Source organism: Cupressus sempervirens, chromosome 9, assembly GCF_028749045.1.
Source record: "Cupressus sempervirens isolate cs-2001-9-10 chromosome 9, ASM2874904v1, whole genome shotgun sequence".
Classification (NCBI taxonomy): domain Eukaryota; kingdom Viridiplantae; phylum Streptophyta; class Pinopsida; order Cupressales; family Cupressaceae; genus Cupressus; species Cupressus sempervirens.
In genome coordinates, this window is record NC_143126.1 from 452,328,963 (window position 1) to 452,354,549 (window position 25,587).

Sequence of the window (25,587 nt, forward strand, 5' to 3'; positions counted from 1 at the left end):
CCTTTCCATTGTGACATTGAGTTTCTAAAAGGTAGTGATTTCAGGTTGGCTGAATATACAAATTCTGTCTGGGCTAGTCATCCAGATGATAGAAAATCTACAACAGGATGCATTATTTGTTTCAAGTCAAAATTAATTTCATAGGGATGTACGAATTGCGCCTTGAGGTTCTTATTTGAGAAGATATAGAGCCTATACAGAATATTCGGTGAATGAAATTGTTTGGTTCTCAAGAACCCCTGAATATTTAAAGATATATCACCATTATCAACCAGGGTGTTATCCTATGTGACAACGTGTCACTAACCAATCACACCGTTGACATTGAACTGTAAGCTAAATCCTTTAGACTACAGGATTGGTGATGCTTCCGACCTATCTGACATTGAGTGTCTGTCAATGAAATCAATCCTTTTAGGCTATAATTTGAACCTCTTATATGTTGGGGATTAATAATTCCTTCCATCATCTACAAAATGTCATTCATCGCTTAGTCTGCAATAGTCCTTAGAATGCTAAATTCAATTTGTGGGGCATTCATTGTAGATTTGCAGGTCTTATACAACATAAACAAACTCAACCATCAGGAGCAATTGCTAAGAAATTTCATCCACTGTAAATGCAATGCTTGAATGTGAACACATTACACTGCTTGTCACATCAATAATACATAAATGAGATTAGGAATAACTTGACAATGAGCCTCATTTTGTTGGTAAATGGTAATTCCTCTAAGAGAAGATCCATTGTAACCAAATGGCTCACATACTAAGCCATCCTAAAAAATGGAGGAAAAGGTAAGCTCTCCCACTAAGGTTCGGTCTTATGCTCAAGTTTGAGCTTTCAAAATTATATTCACTAAGCTCATACAAATTTCAGAAAACTATAATGTTAAGAGATTTAAGAGCTAAGAGAGGCTGTACAGCTGGAGCACTACTGAAGACCAATCCAATATCCAAAATAGTCCTTTATTAAGTTTTTTTTCCTCCAATTCTTTATTTTCATCTTAATCCTAGCTTATACTTTCAAGTCATGGTGAGATATTCTGGTCATCTGTGGTTGTTAACATTATCCTGGAGTATCTACTCCTTGCTCAAGAACTACTAGCATTCTAACCATTGGATGTCAACCAACACTATGATGTTCCTTATATAATGATTTAAAGTAGCAGACAGATAAATGGAAGTAAATCAGATGCATATACTGACTACTGCTAGATAGAGGGCTATCAAAAAATTTCCTTTTCTTCCAAAGTACAGACCAGTGCTAGGCAATTCTAGAATGTAACAAGAAAGATATGTAAGAATTTTTTTTCTCTTACACAATTTATTGCAAAGATCATGGATTAAGCAATGAAGACTTCTCAAAACATGAAATCAAACTTACATTTCCAGAGCAAAGTTCAGCCAAGATACAGCCAAGTGACCAGATGTCAATTCTTTGATCATATGGGAGACCCAGAATAACTTCTGGGGCACGGTAAGAACGTGATTGAACATATGAACATAAATTATCCGTTTGGAAACAGCTGCTTCCCAGATCTATAACTTTTATTTCACACCGACTATAACTCTTTACAAGAATGTTTTCAGGTTTCAGGTCACAATGAATAAGTCCCAGACCATGCAAAAACTCCAAAGCCTCCAAGCACTGACGAGCTATTAACTGCACATGGAAATGTACATGAAGATTTTCAGACAAGCATATAATATGCCATCAGAAAGCTAATATTTGTGACACATTTGAGCAAAGACGCAATAAAGATAACAATATTAGGTATATTCATAGAAAAAGAGATATAAACAGAACTTACCTGTAAACGGGGCAAGGTAAAATAAGCTTCCCCTTCTGATTCATCATTGAATTTTTGAAATTCATATAAATTAGCTCGTAGCAATTCACATACAATAAAAAGATGTTCCTGCACATGTTGCATGTTCACTAGCTGTGTAAGAATTTGATCATAAAACATTCTAGCTCATTGGGGTCTCCAAGGTCAACAAAACACCACAATAAAAAAGAAAAAAGAATGCAAAAATGAATCAGCCTTACATTTCTAAAAGGGAAGAAAAAACAAATCAACCTTACATTTCCAAAAGGGAAGTTTTCTAGCCAGTGAAAGGAATAGTACGAGATTTCTACTCAATTCCAAGGCACACTCATCAAGATGAAAGCAATAATGCAAGGTTTATAGGAGCTGAAAGGAAGAATAAAATAGGAGTGATATACAAAGGAAAATTTGAACTACGTAGCAGGAGAGTCAGAGATTGATTCCACTTGTATCATAATCCATTAGAGCCCTGCCCATTTTGTGACTGCAACCAATTTTTTTCACAATGGATTTTGCTGGGTTAAATTCTTGAATTATAAGTATTCTTATATGCATGTGTATCTAAACTCACTTCCATTCATGTTCTTCATTGTCATTCTCATGGAACAAAAGGTTTCGTCGATGGTAACAACACTTAGAAGCATTTGTACAGGAAATAGTGGCTGAAACTGTTATTCATATAGCCTTATAGGTGTGAATATGTCGACGCTAATTATGTTGGGTTTCACTCGCAATATGATGAATCAGAAACATGGCTCATCTTCTAGATTTTCTGTGGCAAAGTCTTCTAAAACTTTACAGATCAGATTTCAACCACAATAAAAAGCTTGTTTTTCCTACATTTGGCATTGAGCCATCAATAATTTTTGGCAATATAATGAGGTCATTGCTATATTGTACTGCTATTAAGATCTAAGCTTGATATTAGATGAGATAAACTTGTTGGGATCCAAAGATATTGAGACATTAGCATATAAGCATGAATAGAACTTTAAAATATATGTCGCTTATTTTTCTCAGCCTAATCATGTGCATTGTCTTCACCTACTTTTTTCAGAGTTGTTGGTTTTGAACAGAAATTCACAAACAATAGTAAACAATTGACTGTCTGCAGTTTCATCCTTTTCTATGTTGAAAAGGATCAAATAGAATATTAAAAATCTAATGTAATTTACCTAATATTGCTAATACATTAGAATAAAGGAAACCCATCTAGATTAGCTCATTTGGAAGGATAAGTGGATAGACTTTTAAAGTTTTCTATACATTTAGATTTAAAAGACTATTACCCTCATAGACCATTGTAAAAAAATCATTTTCTTTGAATATGAAAACTCTCATGTCAAATAAGGTATCACCAATATACTAAAATTCCTCTATGCAACACATCTCATGTTCTTGAATGGTGGCTGGTATTTAGCATCAGTTATTAGAATAGGCTGTCTAAAAATAAACGAAACAAAGGGAAACTACATTGATTTCCACAAATGACCAAATTAAGCTCTTAGTATTTGAAGGGAAACTTGCGTGAAAATCTTGAAACTTGTGAGTACACATGAATCACATATTGGTACAAGTGACTTGCCCAATAACTCGATGCTGAGTTTTTCTAAAAGATCACATAATCTCCCTCAAAAATTGTCAAAAGCCTACAATTTTTCAAGAAAAACTCACACAAATAACTATATACTTTTTTTAACAACCTAAAGTCAAAAACTTCAGTTAGTTTTTGTTTTCACCAGTCAGCACGTCTTGGAGACCTTGTGTGTACCCAAAGACTTCAAATTTGGGTGGAGATTTCATGTCAAAATCTCCCAACGTCTCCAAGTTTCCTGCCATAAATCTTGACATCTCTCACGCATCTCTTGAGGAAAAAGCATATTAACAAGTATTAAAAACAAAACATTTTATTTTTGTAGTGCAAGTTTTGAACTATTTGACTAGGTATGACACAATATTAAATGAGTGAATGACATTACTATTAGCAATATGAATTTCAGATTTGACTTTTCCAATCAATGGTTTTAATGGTCACACATAAAACTTTCCATTGTTCTTGTTTTGAAAGCTCTATGTTATGATATTTCTCAGAAATTATTAAATTATGTCAAAGAAATCCATCTCCAAGTACCCATGTCACCTATTTTTGAAAAAATAGACATACCCAAATCTCCCTGTCTCTAGGAGACTATGGTTTTCACAATTTGTATAATACATGGTGCAGTGATCATAGGATTGGTGCCTAGCAAATCATTTTTTCCCTTTCACTTTAGCAATTTTGTCTTTCGTTCTGTTTTCCCCTTGCTTGCAAATCAATGGAGTGTCCCTAAAGACTTGAAATTGCATAGCTAACTTTAAACTTTAAAAATTTGAAGCTCAATGATTAACAAAGACAAGAGACAATAATCATTATATCCTTTGTATGCTGAAAGTTTAAACAACCTGCAAGATCTAATTTTTGTATTTTAATATCCTTTCATTAATGTTAAATGACCAGCCAAGACAAGAGAACATGATGGATAAATCCTTTCTATGCTGAAAGTGTTGATACATTGATACATGTCAAATGTTAATATACCTGCAAGCTGTAATTTTCAAAATTTAATAGCCTTTGATTCCTTTCTATACTAAAGCCTGAAAGAGTTTATTCAAAGATAAATAGAATGCTGGATGTGGATTATATGAAATTTTAAAGTTTTGTTCATAATATATATTGCAGGTTTAAATGACCTAAATGCTTGAATTCTAAGTTATAGCTACGAAAATTGAAGCTTGAAGCTGATTTAAACTTGCAATATGAATAAGATTTCAATTAAACAAGTTGCAAGCTTGAAGTTTCCAAGTTTTAACTACAAAAACTCAAGCCTACAAGTCATTTAAACTTGCACCGTGAAAAAATTTCAGTCATAATTTGCACATCCAGAAGACTCGCCACAAATAAAATAGGACGCTAAGCTGAATAATATTGAAGTAAGCACATGCATTTGGGGACATTACAAACCATGTTTGGGGTTTGGGTTCAGTCCCTTGTGGGTTCGGGAAAGAACCCACTCATAGCTTGTTGGTCCATCCCTAATGTACCCTGGCGAACTTCAGGAGAACTTGAGGCATTTCTACATCAAACAATAAAATTTCACTAAAGCACTTTTGAGTCCATGGGTTGTACAATTGTCAACATGGATAATCTTGACCATATGTCAGACGAGGCATTGATTAGGTGGAACCATGTCTTTCTTGCATTTATGGTATGACTGTTCTGGCATTAATGTCTTACCCATACTTGATCTTCCCTATTGTTTCCAATTCACCAAAGTAATTTGATTGGTGGATTTTGTTGGTTCTATGTCCACAACTTTGTTTCTTTGTTCTACTAAATCATAATCTTATACTTTCAGCCTCACACATTCTTCCATCGTCTCCTAATTAATTCCTCACCTCCAAACTGAATGCCAATGGCCTGGCTTATGTCTTGGATCTATGACTTTTTGTGTCATGGCATTACATATTTTCTTGTATTTAAAGTCTAGGTGGCATAAACCCTCTAGAACCAAGCTTGATATAATATCCATAAGCGAGTTCTCTTTGATGTTTGACTCATTTGCACTGGACCATTCAAACTGTAATGGCAAAGGAAATCTAAGGTGAAATGTGCTTAATGCCAGAAAAGTTATGGAGTCATATTTTGTGGGCTCAAAATGGTTTCAAGTGTATTTGGCTATACTATTTGACCATTCATATGGTTGTGTTTTGAACTTATTATTGCTGCAAATATGTATATACCTGTGATTTGTATATGTTTCTGTATCAACCAACCCAAAGTGAACCCCCGATCATGATTTTTTTTTTTTTTACTGAACCTATGAAACCAAACCAAAACCAAAACCGATAACTTAGTTCCAATCTGTTGGCTTCCAATGCCAAATTTGATAAAGGATAAATTTATTTTTTAATTATTACTAAAAGAATTATCACATAAAAATTAAATTTTGAATCTATATTTAAACACTTGGTGTGGCCCATAGATTCTATTTCCTAGCTAGGTGTATAATTCGATCAATTGATCATTTTTTAAGTATTGTGAAATTGGAGTCCCCAAATGATAAACCTGAGGGAGGATGCAAACCCTCATCTTAAATTGCATTTCCCTCCAGTGTTGTAAACAATGTTTACTAAATATCTTACATATTTCAAGGTAAGTCATCAGAAGGTCTAGTTGTTGCTTATTGTTAAGGTTGTAGCTTCAGTCGAATTAAATTGACCTGGAGATAATTCTTTTATGGTCATTGGTAAATCATCATTTAGACAAATACTCTTATATCTACTTATATATATATAATTGCTAATATATTATCTAATGATGATTCACCATAGAGACATGTTTCATGTCTTCTCATATATATATATGTCATTCAAATCTGCATTTGGAACACACCAATATGATGGCAGTGTTATTACATTTACAGAAAACAATCTTGAAAATTAACATGGTATTAGAGCAAGATTGCAAATGTAAGAAAAGATTAAATATATGAGATGTTTCTTTCAAAATGAATTAACATTGGAAAACATTCATATCACTGTTAAAAGACATGCAAAGGATATGATGGAGCAATGACTCTGCAAGTAGAAAAAACACCATCAAACTCGGAGAAACAATCGATAAAGCATTTAAAACATTATTTTAGTAAGAAACTTCAGTCTTGCGTATCAAGGAATAAGGACAAACAGAGAGAAAACACAGGGTAAAAGAATTCCAACGGAGATATACAAGCGATAAAAGCATGTGACAAAGGTCATAAGTGTGGTATGTGATTGAAGGGGAAGTAAACCAAAGAAGAGTCATTAGTGTCAAGCGTATATACAAGTCACAGGAAAGAGACCAGCATGAGGATTTATCTTCTTGTCATGAATCAGACTTCAGAAATTCTGTGAAAGATCCACTTAAGGGGATCAATCCACAGGCTCTAGCATATTGAATTAAGATGATTAAGGTGGGATGTCATCTATTGTACCGTTAAGGCCATTCAATACATAACAGAATTAGTATGTAATGTTTTTAATATTTGGAGATCGAGCAATAAGACTTGTAGAACAAAACACATACTCAGTGATGATAGAGGTTGGATATATGGAGATTCCATATGTTATGGATTCAAAAGTGGTTTTTTGACGGACTCCTTATGGACCAGTAAATTTAATTGGAATTGTAATGGACTTGAATGTAATAACCCCCAATCAGTTATAACTTCGACAAACACCAAATTCTTTTATAATTCAGTTGTTTGACATTTTGTCAAACACTTTGCAATCAAGCTCTGATACCACACCTGAGTCCCCATGAAATTGACACTCACACCCAACTGCACTGTGGAGACGGTAACAACCATAGGTACCTGAAACACTACCACCAACTCCAACCTTTGCCAAATTGTCTTGGGTGTGTAAATACTACAAGGGGTCAAAATTGCAACTGTCAATCCCATATGCAAAAGATGGTGCTAACCCATCCCATAATAGATGGTACGAAATTGGAGCCAACCCACACCAACATGAAACCAAATCCTCTACCTGTGGGTCAAAAGGAAAGTGATGAGCACTCTGCATAGTGTAATGCCAATAAAAACTCCCAATCTCTGTCAAGAGTTCATCAGTATCAAACTGGGAATCAGGGGATGGCTCCAATCTCTGACTCCGAACTACCGGTCACATAGGATCTTGGACAATCCTTTCAGCAAACCCAACGGTCCAACCTCAAAATCCCTGTGGAGAGTAGACAGAGTCTCTACAATCTTTCCCACCAACCTCCGAATGGCACAAGAGCCTCGGATGAGAGTAACCTCAAACACTTTGTATGAATCCTCCTACATATATGAACTCTCCAAAGATACTCCATGAAAGACTCTATGCAATAGAAATTATACATGGAAACATCAACCTGCTTCCCCACGACCCGTAACAGATCCCTTTGAAAATGTGGCATTGCCAACTGTCTATTGGTACCAGTTGTATGAAATGAAGAAATAGATCCGCTCTCGGCAGAAGGAAGCAAATCATCATGAGAGCTCGTCTCCACTGATGCTCTCACCTACTCTGTACCTACTCCACCCATATACTAGATGGATGTGTCAACCACATCATCGTGTCCATCATCCCCAGCCATAGTAGCAAACTCACCACCAACCACAATATACAACTGAACAGGGTCTGGGGCTGGTGTCGACTGTACCCGCTCTAACTCCACAGTAACCTCATCCAACAGTGGTTGTGACTCCTGAAGAGCCAACTAAGTATACTAAAGAGAGTTCACAGTCACCTCAAGCTCCTGGGTGAGCTCAACCACCTCCTCCTCTTTCCCTAACAATGTCTCATAACAGGTGCTACCCCACTCCAGAAGGTAATCCCTATCAGCAACTAACTGAGAGTAACTATGCTTCAAGATCCTAACAACCTCTAAGAGTGCATGAACCTCTGCTAGGGAAAGACTACTATCGCCATACTCATATGGCACAGGAGCACCCCAACCAGATGTAGCTAGCATCTAACGGATAGCATCATAATGCTCAACAGCTGATATCACTCACCTTCAACTGACAAGTCATGATGCCTCTGTAACCCCTGACTCCTATGCAAGCTTTGTCTCACTAACTGCACTATGATAGGAAACTAAATCAGAATTGTCCACTACAAGATTGCTCATACATGTGCTATCATCCTCACACAATTCTGCATCCAAGATACAACAACCATGTACCTCAACCAACTCCTCATCTGAAGAAATGAAAGCCCTTGCAGTATCAATCTCCTACCATATCTCAGCTTCCACCTCAATAGTAAGATCCTGTAAGCATTGATCCCGAGACCCATCCAAAACATCCTCGGAATCATCACCCAATATCTAACAAGGGGTGTCATACCCAGTACAGCTCACAGCATTATCAAATGGATCATCAGATATGTCCATACTATCTGCATCCACATCTCCTGACAAAGCCTCAACTACGGACACCTGACTCTACACGCATGACTCAACATCAGGTTGCGAATCAGTAATACTAGAGCGTAAAACCACATAACCAACATCACAATTGGGTTACTCCATCTGTGCCTCGATCCCACCTGAGGAAGCAGTTGCCTCTTGCATTGGAGCACCACTATGACAACTCACATACAAATCTCCAATAATAGTCTCCTCCTCGAGAGAGCAAGAAATATCAGTGGTAACAACTACATCAACTATCTCTGCACTAACTGCAACAATAGCTATGGGAGCCTCAACCTACTGAAGCTCAGTGCCACTATTCTCCGCTGCCAATGACACAACCACATCCCTGTGAAATAAGTCCATCATCAACACTGCAGATAGGACTAGCAGGTGCCATACTAAATATAGGTACATCTGCATCATAGACACCTATCGGGGAAAATTCAATCTTTCTTCCCTACAACCTCAATATCGACCTTCTAAAGGCAAAAACCATATACCTTTTTGCAATCTCAATTGTCTCAGGATCCGACAAGCTCTCTGCCAACCTCTATTGATGAAGCTTAAATTTCTCCATGCTCTCCCACAAAGCTTTCATTTTTGTGCTAACTTCCTCATTACTCCACTGGCTTCTAGAACTACCAATCCTCCTATGTATGTCCATGGCTATAAAATGCTACCGTGCTGATCACTCCAAATGTAACAACAAATCTAAAAATAAAATAACTTTCCTACCCCACAAGATGGCAGGAAACCACTCTAATACCACTATAATAACCCCCAACTTGTTATAACTTCGACAAACACCAAATTCTTTTATAATTCAATTGTTTGACATTTTGTCAAACACTTTGCAATCAAGCTCTGATACCACTTAGTAGTCCGATTGGCTCACACTACTATAATGTTGGATAAGATTGTTTTTGTTTTGAAATGTCTTGCAATCTTATACTTTTTTAGAATATATGAATGTTTTGGTATATATCAAATACTGGAATATGTTTTGGAGACTATAAATATGAGCCCATTTGATGAGTAAAGCATCCAATTATTTGATTATCCTATCTTTCTTTGTTGTCTTTGTGACGCTTCTAAAGTTCTGAATTTTTGTGCCCTTGTTGAAGTATAAGGGTTTGGGATCTACAGTTGAAGTATTGTAGATTCAATTCTAAGAATTGTTCTGCGATTGGTTGGTAAATTGTGCTGAGGTATACGATTTGTCATTCCTCCTAACTGTTGCTACTATTTCTAAGGAGAGGGTTTTAGCTCGCTGAATTTGTGAAGAAAATTCAAGGTATTATTGATAATTGCATCTGCTATATAGAGGCACGTTTTGAGCATTTCATTTTTGTTTTCTAGCGCCATTTTTTGTTGCATATTGGCATTGGGATTTTTAATTGTTGGTGAAATATATTGGGCAACATTGGATGGCATTTGTGTCTTGTTTATTCCCACACGGTTGTAGCTCCCAGACGTCATTATTGGTGCTTTCCCAAACTGCTGCAATCACAAATCTAGGCATCTAGAAATTGATTGTGTTACATCCCAATTTTTGACCTAATTTAAAATATAGCCATTGTGGTTCACATGAAGTCAGTTGACAGTTAAATTTGTTATAAACCTGCAAAATAGTAGGTGGTTAGTCGTCATTATTATTTATCACGAATTTATGAAATTGAATAGGCAGTTAGCCGTTATGAATGTTATGATTAAATAACTTGTTATGGAAATATGATTTAACTGGGGAGAATTTCCTTCTAGAAAGCACATCGAAAGAGTGGAAGCATTGTCAAAAAAGAATTGGACACAGGAGCATCACCATCACTAGGCAAATGGGTTGAGGACCTAGCAACTTGAACATCAACATACAATCGATGGAACCGCATGAGCTATTAAATAAATAATTTAAAACATAAAATAATTTATTTGAATTATAAAATGTACCTCAAAGGATTTAAAATGATCTTTCACCATATATATATATATATATATATATATATATATAAATGAAGTGGCACCATTATATTGTTTTCTTATAATAAAACGATGTCATCTCACTTATATATTTATATGTACATATATAAATATAAATTAGAATAATATTCGAATTATAACCTTCCAACTCTTTTTCCATCTTTTATTATTTTCCTTGTTTGTAACCGATTAAACACTTGGCATTCTTATTTGTTAAATATTCTTTAAGTTACGGAAGCCAAGGAGTCTCTTTAAAGCTTTTTATATCTTGAGTCGGGTGAGACAAGAAGGCAAGAGCACATTCCTGTTTCTTTTCCTTTTATTAACACATTCTTTCCTTGCTTATTGCGGCTCCATTTTACCATTGATACTCTGCTTCATATATATCGAGTACCTGCAAGAACATTGAAACCTTTTCCCAATTCATAGCAGCGCCATTCTATTACTCTGCCATATATGCTCTTTTCTCACTAAGGAATTAAATATTTTATACACTGAAGTTGCATCTACAAGCAACTGCAAAAGAGCAGATTACCAATTGGTTTGCAAGACTTCAGATAGATTCGAATTTATATCAGGTCATATGTTAATCATTTCCAATTAATATTATTCCAATATTTTTATTACAAATCGATTTCTATATCTACAGTGGTAGATTATCCTCATTTATAACTAAATAACTCTAGGGAGTTGCTTACCAATAAGCATAGTGAAGTGTCCATAATATGGAATGATAAGTTATCTTTGCCAAAAGACTTTGGAATCAGATGATATTTAATCCTGCAAATTTTAAAGAATATAATCTCTCAAATCACAGATTGTGAATAGCTAGAAGCATATATTCAATCATGTTCCAAGCATAGCAATATACATCTTATCATTTCTTATTGGTTTCCGATTTCCATGACAGCTAAATTGTAGATACAATCATCGAATAGAACCTCTTGAGAAAGAGTTATTGAAGATGCAATAAAATCATGATTTAAATATAAAATTCGAAAATCAGAATCAATGATATTTCTACTAGTTTTGAAGAACATATTCTTTCAAGTCACAGTTTGTGATAACTAGAAACATATAATATTCTTTTATAAGTTAAAGATCAATAGAAAGAGCGGGCTGCTCTGAGATTCAAACACCTGGGACCTACCCGACTATATAGCCAAGGAAAAGGGTGAAGAGGTGAGAGAAAGGAATCAGCAATAACATGAAACAAAATCAAATATGACATAACAATGTTTATCATTTTTAAAAGGAATCATTTAATAGCTCATGCATGGTCATGTTTAGTGTATTCTCCTACTGTCAAGTCGAGTGGTGTGATTGGATACCAGGATGCTCAATGGATGGCAAGATGTTCCCTGTCCATTTCGGGTAGGGAGGGCCTTTCTCGTTAGAGATTGTGCGGGGATAAGTTATGGTCCGAGGTTGGGTGGTTAAGCCCCTGACAATGTTTTCCCTCTCCACAAGATGTCGAGCGTCCATCAAATAAAGATGAGCAATTCAAACAATTGTCGAAAATAGGTATTTTTACTTTTATGATGTATATTCGAGTAGAAGATAAGATTAATTGAGTTATATCATCGTTACAATTATTTCTTTAAATAAAAGCAACTCTTATCGTCAATATAATTGGCAACTAGTTAGATCGGTTGATCTTCTAACTGAGCGAGGAATATATTTATTTGAGAGAGAGAGATTTATCTAATGGATTGTTATTGCAATCTTTCATTTATAAGAGTAATGATTATGAGCATATCATCTAATCTTATGTTATTGCCACAATTAAGCAATCGAAAGGAAAGGAATGATACAGTGGTATCTGATGCCCTAAATGATACAGTGGTATCTGAAGCCCTAAATGATACAGTGCTAATTGATGCCTTAATTGATACAATGGTATGTGATGGCCTAATTGATATAGTGGTATTTGATGATAATCATCATTTGATTTTGATATAGTGGTATTTGTGGACTAACCTGGGTGTTTGTAGAAGCAACCCTAGATTGATTTTGGTTTCGAATTCCATGGTATGTAGATTTTAATTTTCATAGTAAATTTATTGATGGTATTTTCAGATGTTAGTTATGAGTTTTCCGATTAAGTAATTGTTACTATTAAATCTCATTCACATGAACGTAACTGAATTAACTGTCTTCCTTTGAAAATGAAGTAATAACTGTAATAGTTGGTTTTACTGTCATTATCTAGGCATTTAAAGGGCTCTAGTATTGGAGGCATTGTTGGCATTGTTGGTGACCCCTAAAGGATGTGGGTCTTTCTTATACAGGTTGTGATTGGTGTCATTTAAAGCTCAAGGTGGAAGGTGGAATGTGTCAGTCTGCTGCAAATTGGAATTATATCAAACATTTCAAGTTTCCCTTATATTCAATTGTAATTTTCAATTTGTGAAGCAATAAATTTGCAAGTCATTAATTGCAAGATTGTTTAGAATTCAATATTTGGCATTATTAGTTGTGAGTTATTTACTTGCATATTCCAGTATTTGATATACACCAAAACATTTATATATTTTGAAAAAACACAAGATTGCAAAACATTTCAAAACAAAACAATCTTATCCAACATTACAGTAGTGTGAGTCAGTCAGGTTACTACATTGAAAGAAAGAAATCATTATATAGATCACTTTATACAATCAAAGTTCAAACTAAGACAATGACACAAAATGGATAGAAGAAATCACCACAGATAACCGGGGACATTCAACATGCATTTTGATATACAAACTAAATTAGTTGAAGACTAAGGCACAATGATTACACGATGTCAACTGCAATTCATCATATAGTAATCATCTTGACTAAGTTTAGGCACTAAAACAAAATGAATGGGAGGGTAACAACATCGTCCATCCACATGATATTGGACTCATTTATATATCTCCCATCATGAAAGAAGCGCATATGAAGGGGGATATACTCATAACATGTCAACTCCTCTTACTAAGATAGTGGCAGATATTGTCTTGCAGGGGAATGAGTTCACAACTTATTACATATATTGCAATTGTCGAAGAACACAGTATGAGGAGTTGAGGCTTAAACAGTGAGCATACGCAAGTGATCGATATACACATGTGTAGTCAAAGGAAGAAAGGAACACTGTTGAACAACATAAAAAGAACAAAGAAATCACATGAACAAAGTGAATTACATGGGGCATTGATCAAATGACTGGGAGAAATATAGAATGCAGAAAGGTGTGGCATATATATTATTTGGCAAACATATATGGGGACTTGTGTAATATCGTTGGACCCCCCACATAAATGAGTTGACATTGAAAAAGAGGGGCGAATATTCAAAATTAAGCAACTATTCCACATCATGGTGTTCAATAATATCAAATAGATTGAAAATATCTATTTTGATAAATATAATTACAAAATTGAGAATGTTCAATAATAATCACCACCACAAAATTAGTTAACATATTAGGAAAAGCCTAATAATGAGCATTGATAAGACATTGCTCTTGTAAAGGCGAACATAGAGAGGCTACAGCATGGGATAGACACATCTGCATGCTCATTATTGTAAAAGTATTTTACTTTGGAAATCTGATTGATTGAAATCAAGAGCTCTAGTGCTTGTATTTGTTCTTGTCATTGACCTTTCACAAAAGAAATGTTCTTGAGTACTTGGAAGTAAGTGACCCCAAATTTAAAGGTGACTGCCAAGATTTGCAAAAAGAAACCAAAAAAAAAATGCGCCCCAAGTAAACTATGTATATTGATCAAATGATCAAAGTTTTTGTTGAGGCTGCAAGTTATGTCACAGATGATGTACATGCCTTACTATTGTTGTTATAAGCAATGCAATGGGCCTCCAAGGATATATTTTGAGATTAATTTATCAGGCATCTCAGCATCAGAATGAACATGATAGTTCGTGTTACTATTTTGTGTATTGAGAGAAAATCAAAGGGTTGATAATTCAACAAAAGGAAGTGTTGCTGCTTGAGCTAGGTGTGATCAGCTACTGTTAATGAGATGACAAATATTAAATTCTCATGGATTTGTGTTAATTCCATCCAGAGCTGATGATCTGGGTTGCCATCCAAAGTTATCTTTGTTGAAGGGAAAAGATGCTAACCTTGAGTGATTGGCCTTGTGAAGGAATCGTGAGGACCAACCCCTGCCACTTAGGCATGGACAAAGTTTGAATTGACATTCCAACATTGACAAAATAACAAAGAAGTGGTAATAGTGGTACTAGAGAAATTCTTCATATATTACAACATCCCTATTACATTGAAGATAACATCCGGACTTGTGGGTGTCTATGTTGAGAAATGAGCGCTCCCTTTCTAGTTACTAAAGGGCAATGAGAACTTTTTTTACGAGTAAACTGCAAACAAGAAGAAAGGAATATGCATAATGTTGCCATAAAATTTTAGGAAAGGGGGATGTGCTTCTAGTCATTGATATAGGATCATGTATTTGTGAAGGGCTTTTGAAGTACCACACCCTTATTCAGATTCCTTCCTTGAGCAGCATTGTGGCAAGGAGGTTCATACAGATTTAATCAAACTTGGACTTGATTCATGTGTGGTTATAAGGAACTACTCCATATTTATTCACCACATCAAAGTATGTTGGCTTGACAATGACCAATGCAGATGAGATGGGAAATATATGATCTAGTTAAATATGTTTCACCACAGGGATGGAAACAATTATGTCCATATACACTAGGATCACAAATGGATTACATGCTCATTCCTAAAACAAATTGGAAGAAATGTAAATGTTCTGACTCTATAAAATGGAATGAGTGGGAATTTTACATTGTGGGTGAGAATAATCATAACCAATGTTTCATTCCCACTTGAACCATCTTTGGAAATGAGATGTTCCATTCTCAAATGTCTATGGATACTCATGTGCAGATAAGTGTTCTTATCTTTTACATTTATCTACTCATTATAGTTTCTCTCCTATTTATAATTCTATACATGCTAAGAGTTATTTGCCTTGATCTTTTCTGTTATGTCTGAGGATGTTCTTGCAAGAAAAGAAGGTTGGCTCTTTACACATGCTACCATATATTGTGCAGACTCAATCTTACATGACAGTAGCTCCAATGAAGTTGTGGTCTAGAATTCATTAGTCATATGATGATTAGGCTAGATCAAGTGAGGCTCTTGAAGCGAATATTCTTAATGATTGAGATTATAAGTATTCTTCCATTAAGAGGAAGTTTAAAACTTCTTCAAAGGCAATGTAGAAGCTTTGGAGATTGATATTCAGAGGGAGTCTAAAAATACATGTGTGTGACTGCATGAGTTTGATGGGCCTGCCCCTGCATACATCATGAGGAAGTAACAATTTGTCACCAAAAAGTCAGAAGATTGATATCAAATTCAGAAGGAGTCTAGCAGATTATCACAAGCATCCTTGGACAAAGAGAGCCTCTAAGGAAGTAGCTAGAGGATCCAACTTGCCGGGATCTTTTGTTCAAAGGGAGAATTTCAAGGTGCAATTCCTTGTTAAAGATTTCTTCTCCACGAAAGAAAAGTTTGAAGTGAGATTCTTCGTAATGCATTCTTCTCTATGAGAGAAGTTTGAGGTTAAAACCCTTGTTCCACCCTCTAGGAGAAGCTATGCTGGATCCACCCTCTGACTTGGTTCATGGTGGATATCATGTGAATTACTAAATGATTCTGTTGGAGAACATCATGAGAGGTGATGATCTTTCATTGATGTTTGTGTATGATCATTATTATAAGGAGACGATCTTAACAATAGCTTGACCTGTTATCATGATTGACTTAATTAAGTTGATGTCCCAAAGTGTCGAATATCATGATAACGAATGTGTCATGATAGAGTACATTAAGTTGCGTCTCGGAATGTGTCAGAGATCATAATACTATATTAGTTGTTATTGTGTTCTTGATCTATTATCATGATAGACTTCACTAACTTGTTGTCCTAGAATGTGTCAGAGATCATGATAACTAACGTATCACGATAGGCTGTGTTAAGTTGATGTACTAGAGTGTGTCGGAGATCGTGATATTGGAGACTAATTTGATGTCTCTAAGATCAAGATTGTTATCTAATAGACTACATTTAGTATTGCCCTGGAGTGTGTCGGAAATCAAATAACTCTTATCTTTCTAGGAATATCATATTGACATGAATCTCTCCATATGCTTGAGAGCATAATACGTTTTATAACAATCCTCCCTCGCTAAGAGGGAGTGTTAAGGTTGTAGCTTCAGTCAGATTGAATTGACCTGGAGAGAATTCTTTTACGGTCACTGGTAAATCATCATTTAGACAAATACTCTTACATGTAGTTCTACATATATTTTATTATATTATATATATAATATTATATATAATTTATATATCTATATATTACAAATATGGTTATATATATAATATTGTTAATATATTATCTAATGATGATTAACCATAGAGACATGTCTCTTCATGAGGCATGTCTCCTCTCATATTTATAAGTCATTCAAAACTACATTTGGAACATACCAATATGATGGCAGTGTTATTACGTTTGCAAAAAACGATCTTGAAAATTAACACTTATTACATCATATAGCTCCATGTCTACATACTTGGACTTGAACTAGAAGCAAGCTATATAGGCATATACATGACCTCAATTGAGCTCTCTCTAGATCTGCAGACAGAGACTGCATTGGATATTTCTATAACTGCATAAAGGTTCAACTAGGACTAATCTACAAGCATTACTTGTTAGTTACATTAACAGCCAATTCCTTGCACAAGGAAACTAGGACATGTATCGTAGGAGGAATTTAGCTTAACAAGGCAAACAAATCCAATAAGCAAGCCAGCCACCACCTGAACTAAAGGCCACTTAATTGCTCCGCCAAAGAGCAAACCATCACCTCACCATGTGTTCAGACTTTACTTTCAAAATGTGGTGGAGCAGAAAATTTTAGATTTGGTCACAGATCACACCAAATAGACAAATATTTACACCAATTAGACCCACCTGGACAAAGAGTTGTGTTTACATCAACATATGGCTGTTGTTTTTCTGAGGTTCACTACAAATGTAATAGAACTACCATAATGTTTGGTATGTGTTTTCAAAATGGCAGTGACCTCTTATTTAAATGGAGAGTGAGCCATGAAGAGACATGTCCCATGGACATGTCTATTCGTTAATTAAATAATTAATAAACATGTAATCATTGTTATATATAATATATATTAATTTCTCTCATTATAATAAACTTATATGTATATAAATTATATCTCATATATAATTATATATAGGTTTATCCAAGAGAAACTACCAAACATCAACACTCCCTCTTAGCTAGGGAGGATAAACGCATGCATTAGCTCAAAGTAATATCAACTTAGCAAGATTAAGGGTAGCTTGGATCATAAGAAATCCACCATTTTGATATCATGAGTCTTGGTCTCCTAGACTATTGACATTTAATATACACCAAGTACTCTAAAAGTTTTGATATCACATATGATATTGTGAGTATTGGCCCCCAAAATATCAACAATATTCTTTGAGTAATGGCCTTACAGAATGAAATTTATTCACCAAATACTATAAGTAATAGCCTCCCAGAACATCAAGATGTGTGATATTCACCAAGTAATGTATGAGTAATGGCCTTCCAGAACATCAAGACATGTGATATTCACCAAGTACTCTATGTAATGGCCTTCTAGAATCTCAATAACATTCACCATGCACTCAAAAAAGTTTATAAGGTATGTATAAATGCATTCTCATAATGCTTACCATATAAACATCCACTAAGCAAAGTATAATCTATCATGATCTACATAGATATCATAAGTTATCCATCATAATAGAAGATCAAGTTATTGTCAGATCGTCACCTTTCAATAACTTCTACAAATATGAGTGATATCATTTGGAAGTCGTCACTTCCTCATGATGTACACAAGGGGTAGCCCCATTAAAAATCACCTAGTCATGAGGTATATCATGAATCACAGTCCTCTTGACTACTACGATCTATTGATCATTGGAGAATCCATCACAACATCCCTCTGAATCAATATAGTCAAGATCACCGAAGGTTGACTAAATTATATCCTCTGTCTGCTCCTTCAGATGGATGTGTCAAACTCCCTCTCTACATCAATCTTCTTAGCTTCTTTACCTTTGAAGAAGTGTAAGACCCCCTCTTTTTACTACAAGAACATCCTCGGAAAAGATCAAGGCAAATAATTCTTATAGTACATATACAAATAAGAAGTTAGTAATTTAACTCATGCCTAATTACTAACAACATAAATGATTATAACATAACATAATACATAGTGATGTATAGAAGTCAAAATATAACTATACTTCATCCTTACCTTTTATATTCTCATAATGGATTTCTTTATGGTTGGCAAACATTATATTGAATTATCAAGTATCATTTTGAATAAATGTATATATATGAATGCATATTTCACAATATTCAATACAAAGCATATTATATATTCATTGACTTAATTTGAATAAATGTATATATATGAATGCATATTTCACAATATTCAATACAAAGCATATTATATATTCATTGACTTAATAATGTATAGAAGTCAAAATATAACTATACTTCATCCTTACCTTTTATATTCTCATAATGGATTTCTTTATGGTTGGCAAACATTATATTGAATTATCAAGTATCATTTTGAATAAATGTATATATATGAATGCATATTTCACAATATTCAATACAAAGCATATTATATATTCATTGACTTAATAATGTAGAGGAACCTCAAATAAAATATATATTATTAAATAATAATATCATAGAGAACATACCTTATTTATGTATTGTTGCTTAATCATGTATTCCTATATTGGATCGATTTTCTTTTGCTTCCTTCCTCCTTATTGGTTGGTAAAACGGAACCCCTATCTTATCGCGGCTTCCTTACCTTTTCTTTTATTAAATGAAAACCACCTGTGTTGTTCAATATTCCCTTTACTCTTATTGGGACCACCAATGCATCATATTCAATTATATCTAATGATTCAGGCTTCCTGATATGCACAAGATCCCTCTAATCAACGTGAAAAAACCTATCTTAATATTTGACCAACTTTACATCCCCTATCGACTTCAAACTTGCGCCTACAGGTGACGATTCCTTATCCAGGCACCGATGTGCAACAGCTTTCTATCTTAGTGGGCATTCACAGTATTTTGAGTTCCCCTTAGATCTGCTTTGTTTGCTCCTCTATTTATAACCGCTTCTCCTTAATAATCTTTGAAATCCTCATAAGATAATCTTTCACAGAAAAAGGGCGAGGGCCCTAGCTCGGTTGGCTAAATCTTCCCTGTTGTAGGGGGTTGGTCACGGGTTCTAGTCTCCCCCGTCTTCGTGTTACCGGTGGGCGTGTCGCGCCAGCGCTACCGGTCACGTTAAAAAAGTTTATCAGGCGCACTGCAGTTTAAAGGGGGGCCGTGTTGCACCGATTCCTGCAGTCTTTAAAAAAAAAAAAAAAAATCTTTCACAGAAAATATATTCCATCTGCTTAGATTCTTTCTCATTCATTTCAATATGCTCCCAAAGAACACAAGAATATTTCTCCAATACTGTTAAAGTCGGCCCACAAAATTATGAAGAATAAAATTTAAAGCAGCAGCAACAATAATATCTTCATATTACTATTTGTCCCACAATTTTGAAATGATCCTTATATGCTTCGATTTTTTATAACACCCTCGAAGATTAATGAAAGCTGCAATTGTAATCAACATGAAATTAACATTACATGGCAACATACTAGAAATAGATGCTAGGAGGCCAATCACAATCCTTGCTACCAAGAATAATACAGAATCAATGCAGATTGCGTATGCAAGGATGACATATGCAGAGATTGATATCACAACATGTCCCACATATCTCCTAGAACTCGCCTATTTTTTATTTATTTTAATTGAGGGACTTTCAAATACTGCAGATCTAGGCTGATGAAAGCACTAATAGACTGCTCACATGAATCACAGTTGTAGGCAAGCCACAAAAGCTTCGACCTCTATACAACCAGATGCTCTATGAATCTGCTAAGGGTTTATTAATTTGCAGAAATATATTGCATTCTCTAGAAGCTAATGTCATCTAGAACTGTAGGATAAAAAAGACCATACAATAGCTTGGTCTGCTATTTCAAATCTACAACACAGTCTCCGATATTCATAAAAGATGTACATTTTTTTTTTTTGAAGGTGGGAAGGCATTGTCCTCTTTCAATGTCACATTGTCTGTATCTAATTATTCCTCCCAAACTTTTCTCTTCAAATCAACCTTCTATAGCATTTGATCAGATCATATCATACACTTGTATTATGGCTCTGATACCATGTTGTTTTTCTGAGGATCACTGCAAATGTAATAGCACTGCCATAATGTTTGGTATGTGTTTTCCAAATGGCAGTGACCTCTTATTTAAATTGAAAGTGAGCCATGAAGAGATATGTCTCATTCATGGGACATGTCTATTCGTTAATTAATAATTAATAAGCATTTAATCATTGTTATATATATATAAATTTCTCTCATAATATTAAACTTATATATATAAATTATATCTCATATATAATTATATATAGGTTTTATCTGACAGAAGCTACCAAACATCAACAATGGCAACATGAAAGGAGCATGATCAGATCTTTGAGAAGTGATTAATCTGTCTACTACATTAACAGCAGCCACACTCAATTTAACTGTTCAATTCTCTGTTTCATAAGAGGTCTGAGTAATAAGAAAGCATTTAGTTGTGACTGAGTGCATATAATCAGCCAAAGCCAAAGGTTATCACATGATGTAACTGATTCCGATAGTCCTGTTCTTGAATTCCATTGGGATTGTGTCCTTTCCTTTCAAAAAAGTTGTTTCCCAACTGATTTGAGCCACATTACAAATTTCCAGACTACATAGGCGCTCCAAACACCATGTTAAAAATATTATGTTTTATGCGTTACTGTCCATTCAGGTATTGTGCTCATCAAGGTCATTGGTGTGGCTCGGTACAAGTAGTATTTTTTCATTGTTCAGCAGAAAATGTCATAAGAATTTCTTCTATCACCAAAGTCCAAATAATGATTCCATTTTTCGCTCTAAGTATACCTCACATTTATTATACGTATTTTAAAATAATTGATTACCCACAATACAATAATACATAACTCAATCACTTAGGGAAACATAAACATAAAGAGGTCTCAAAAGAAGCTTACTCTGTGGTAGAAATAATCATATAGACGCAGTATGTGGTATTTGTCTGCAGGATCATGTTTATTGACATATTTAAGAACTTTAATCTCGTCCAGGCTCTGGTCAAAAAAATCCTTATTGTTTTTTATTATTTTCATGCAAACATCTATTCCACTGTGCAAATCATGTGCCTGTATGGCTTTACTGAATGCAGCTGACCCCAGGTATTCACTCACATGATAACGACCAGCTATGATAGAACCAATCACAACAGAAAGATCTTTATCCTCTTCAAACCCAGTCCTGTAATTATATTACCAAAAGAGAAGATTATTAAAAGATTAGGAATATTGATTTGTTTAACAAATAACGTGCAGATACACTCTGTGTTTCCATTAAACAGCAATAAAGACTTTTACATCTTTTAATTAACACAGTAAAAAATAAACTGCCAGACCTGTTTTTCCTATGTATAATTGTCAGATCAAATTCTTCGTATTCTTCTTCTTCGCTTTCTGTGTTCTGAATTTGATCTTGCATAGTTTCTACTTCCTCTTCCTCATCAACTACAAATTCTTCATAGGCTAAATCTTTAGGTAAATCCTCTTCCACTTCGCCTTCCCCTTTTGCTTCCATGCAAAGATGGTGATCTGTGCTCTCAGAAGACATATTTGAATGTTCAAAAAGACCCATACTGAGAGCTTCTTTGCTACTTGCACTGCTGCTGCTTGGAGACTCATCACCCTTGCATTTCTGATTGGCTATACCCAAACAGAAGTTGAAGTATCAGTGTTTGGCTCATCAATCTCATCAAAATTATTCAGTATTTACAGCGGAAATCTGCATTCTTTATGATTCTGAAGGGTTTGTCAAGACTCAAAAATACTTCAAAGAAACTTAAATGTATATGATTAGCTCAATTAACAAAAAGTGAATATTTCTCTTACTTGTATTTGAATCTTGTTCGACCAATGGTTCATGCAAATCTTGCCTGGTTAGTTGCAATTCCAAAAATTGCTTTGATGACTTTCTATGACATGCATGGTCTCCATGTTGATTTATATCACCATCTTCACTAGGCCTTACAGTTGTGTTCTCTGAAATAAGGTGTTGTATTCCAGATGCATACAAACACTCATTAAAACATGAGCTTTGAAAGTATAAATCATGTGTCGAGTCTTCAATATCTAACTCTCCTCTTGTTGGATTTTCTATACCTCCGGTAATTTCTTTTCCAATGCATTCATTTCCTGAAACTCTCACACCACTGCTGATTAATATACTATCTGGTCTTGCTGATGCTAAAAATGTACCATACTGTTCTGTTGAGTGACGATATTTTCCTCTGCCACAGTCATCCAAAACTTTATCACTAAATTTCACCTGTTTTGCCTTGTTCATATGCTCCAAGGGATCACTCATCGTTAAAATTTCTATAGCTTCTGAATTTGTGAACTCTCTCTTATGGAACTGCAAACTATTGTTTTCAAGGATAGTCAGACTATCACGCTGTGATCTTTCTTTCCACAGATTGTTCAACTTCATCTCCTCTGCAGGGAGACGAAGTTCTTCTTCCACAACAGATTTGATATCTTCATCTGGGTTTCCAAGATTCTCATCTAAACTAAAGCCATTCTGCAAGTTTCCCAACTCATCATCACTAGGATGTTCAAATTCGTGGGTCAAAAACCATGCTTTATCTTCAATTGGCTGCCTGTGGTATCCGAGATCATCATCATTGTCATATGTATCAGAATCCCAATGTTGGCTAGGATAATCAATTGCAGATTCACTCAAACAATCACCATCACGGGCCGTTGAAAATCCTGATAGTCGGTCTGATGAATCTTCTGACATTCCCTGACTTGTTGATGACTTTCCGCATGTCAACCCTGAAAAATTGAAGGCATGAAATAAGCACCCAGAGACCAACAATCGTCACCATCTTGCCTTCAGAAGTGATCTATAAAAAAAAAATCTATATATAAGCTGTAAACCGGGGAAATTGAAAGGAAACGGAATTATTTTAGCATGTAATGGTTGGTGAATTCTCCAGTTAGATTTTTTTTTTTAAATATCAGCAGCAGAGAATCTAGAGGTTTTTACATAGGATTTGCTATTACAACTAGTATATATTGGATAATTCTTACAAAATAGGTCAAATTCTTATGTCAATCTTTATTTTTATTATTTGTTTTATGGGTAGAACTGCACTTTTCCTTACAATTTCGACTTCCAGCCCTTTAGGGAGGAATACTTTTTGCCATAATTTCCTTATTGAGCAAGCCAAGTTTGGAAAAGGAAAAAAATAGCCCAAGCTAAATATATCCCCTTTGATTCCCACACTGGAAGGGGATAGAATTAGCTTTAACTAACAGTATTGAAGATCGGACTCGCACTGTTTGATGTCATTTATAGTCTGTAAACTAGTTTGGTCGAACGATTTCACCCATTTTGAAACGACAACAATAGACGAGAGAATTCGATGTCATTGTGATAAAAGCAACTCATTCAACAAAGCCACAGGGAGTACTTTATTAACAGCATCACATCGGAAATCTCAACAAAGCCCGAGACATTAAAGATTCTTTAAGAAAAACAGAATTACTTCGTAAAAAGTAGTATTAGGCTGGTTATGAGGCAAATGTATTATGTTCAGAATTAAAGGTTTTAAAACTCCTTACACAAAAGTGGAACAGAATCCCATCTTTATTACGCCTTCAGCCATAGATGATAAAATTTCCATAATATGAAACAGAACTGTATTTTCACCAATTCTTACATAGGAATTGGAAGCTTTTAATATGATTTTATCCCACCTGATAATTGCATTGAAACGAAAATAAGAATAGACGGTGTGCCAGTACCTGTGCAAAATCCATGTTGAACATCCTGTGGAAAAAAGTCTTGTGGAGTATTAGCCAAGCTCAGAAATATGGCTGAATCGAAGCTTGTAGTAGAATTTTCCTCCATGCAAGAATCCAACCCGTTGCGATTGTTTCCCGTTAATTGAAGGCGAACGGGTGGCAATCTTGGAAGTTCATCAACAAGCGGAGGAGGTGTTAAAGCCTTCATTTCCAGCAGCTCCGCTCGTAAAGCGGACTCTGCATCGCTAAAATTGTGTGCCTGCAAAAATTCCAAAATCACATCCACTGTAGTTTCCATGGATGTTTTCCCTCATAACAATTGAACTGGTTTTTGATATGGTTTCGAAAGCAATGCACAGCGGTTGAGTAGGTGGTATACAGAACGGAAAAGAGAAAAAGCGAAAGGCTAAAACTACCGTCATGATTTCTTTTTCAAATGCGCTTGTCACCATTTTTCCCACCTCGTGAGGAGAAATCACTTTATTCGTTCGGTGCTGTCAACTGTCAATATTAACAATAACTTCGACTGTTTCATATCTGCCAGGGCTTCCATGACCGGTTGACATGCTCCTTTTCGAATTGTACGGAAACGTCCATCCAGCCATAAACCTAAATCTTATGAAGGAGGGACTGTGGACTTTTTTCCAACTCTTTTCCATAAGATCTAGGTTTTTAATGGCTGGA

At 35.1% G+C, this 25,587-nt stretch overlaps 1 protein-coding gene across 1 annotated transcript in view; it reads right to left on the bottom strand.

The window, feature by feature from the left end:
* LOC149539268 (uncharacterized) overlaps positions 1 to 25,347 on the bottom strand; it is a 95,334-nt gene extending 69,987 nt beyond the window's left edge. The window contains exons 1-6 of the mRNA XM_089800598.1: positions 24,904 to 25,347; positions 22,984 to 23,928; positions 22,494 to 22,797; positions 22,060 to 22,339; positions 1,814 to 1,921; positions 1,387 to 1,665 (exon numbers count right to left, since the gene is read on the bottom strand). Of these exons, the coding sequence (XP_089656724.1) occupies positions 1,387 to 1,665; positions 1,814 to 1,921; positions 22,060 to 22,339; positions 22,494 to 22,797; positions 22,984 to 23,928; positions 24,904 to 25,201 (2,214 nt within the window). The 5' untranslated portion in view covers positions 25,202 to 25,347. The remainder of the gene's footprint in view (positions 1 to 1,386; positions 1,666 to 1,813; positions 1,922 to 22,059; positions 22,340 to 22,493; positions 22,798 to 22,983; positions 23,929 to 24,903) is intronic.
* Between the last annotated feature and the right edge of the window lie 240 nt (positions 25,348 to 25,587).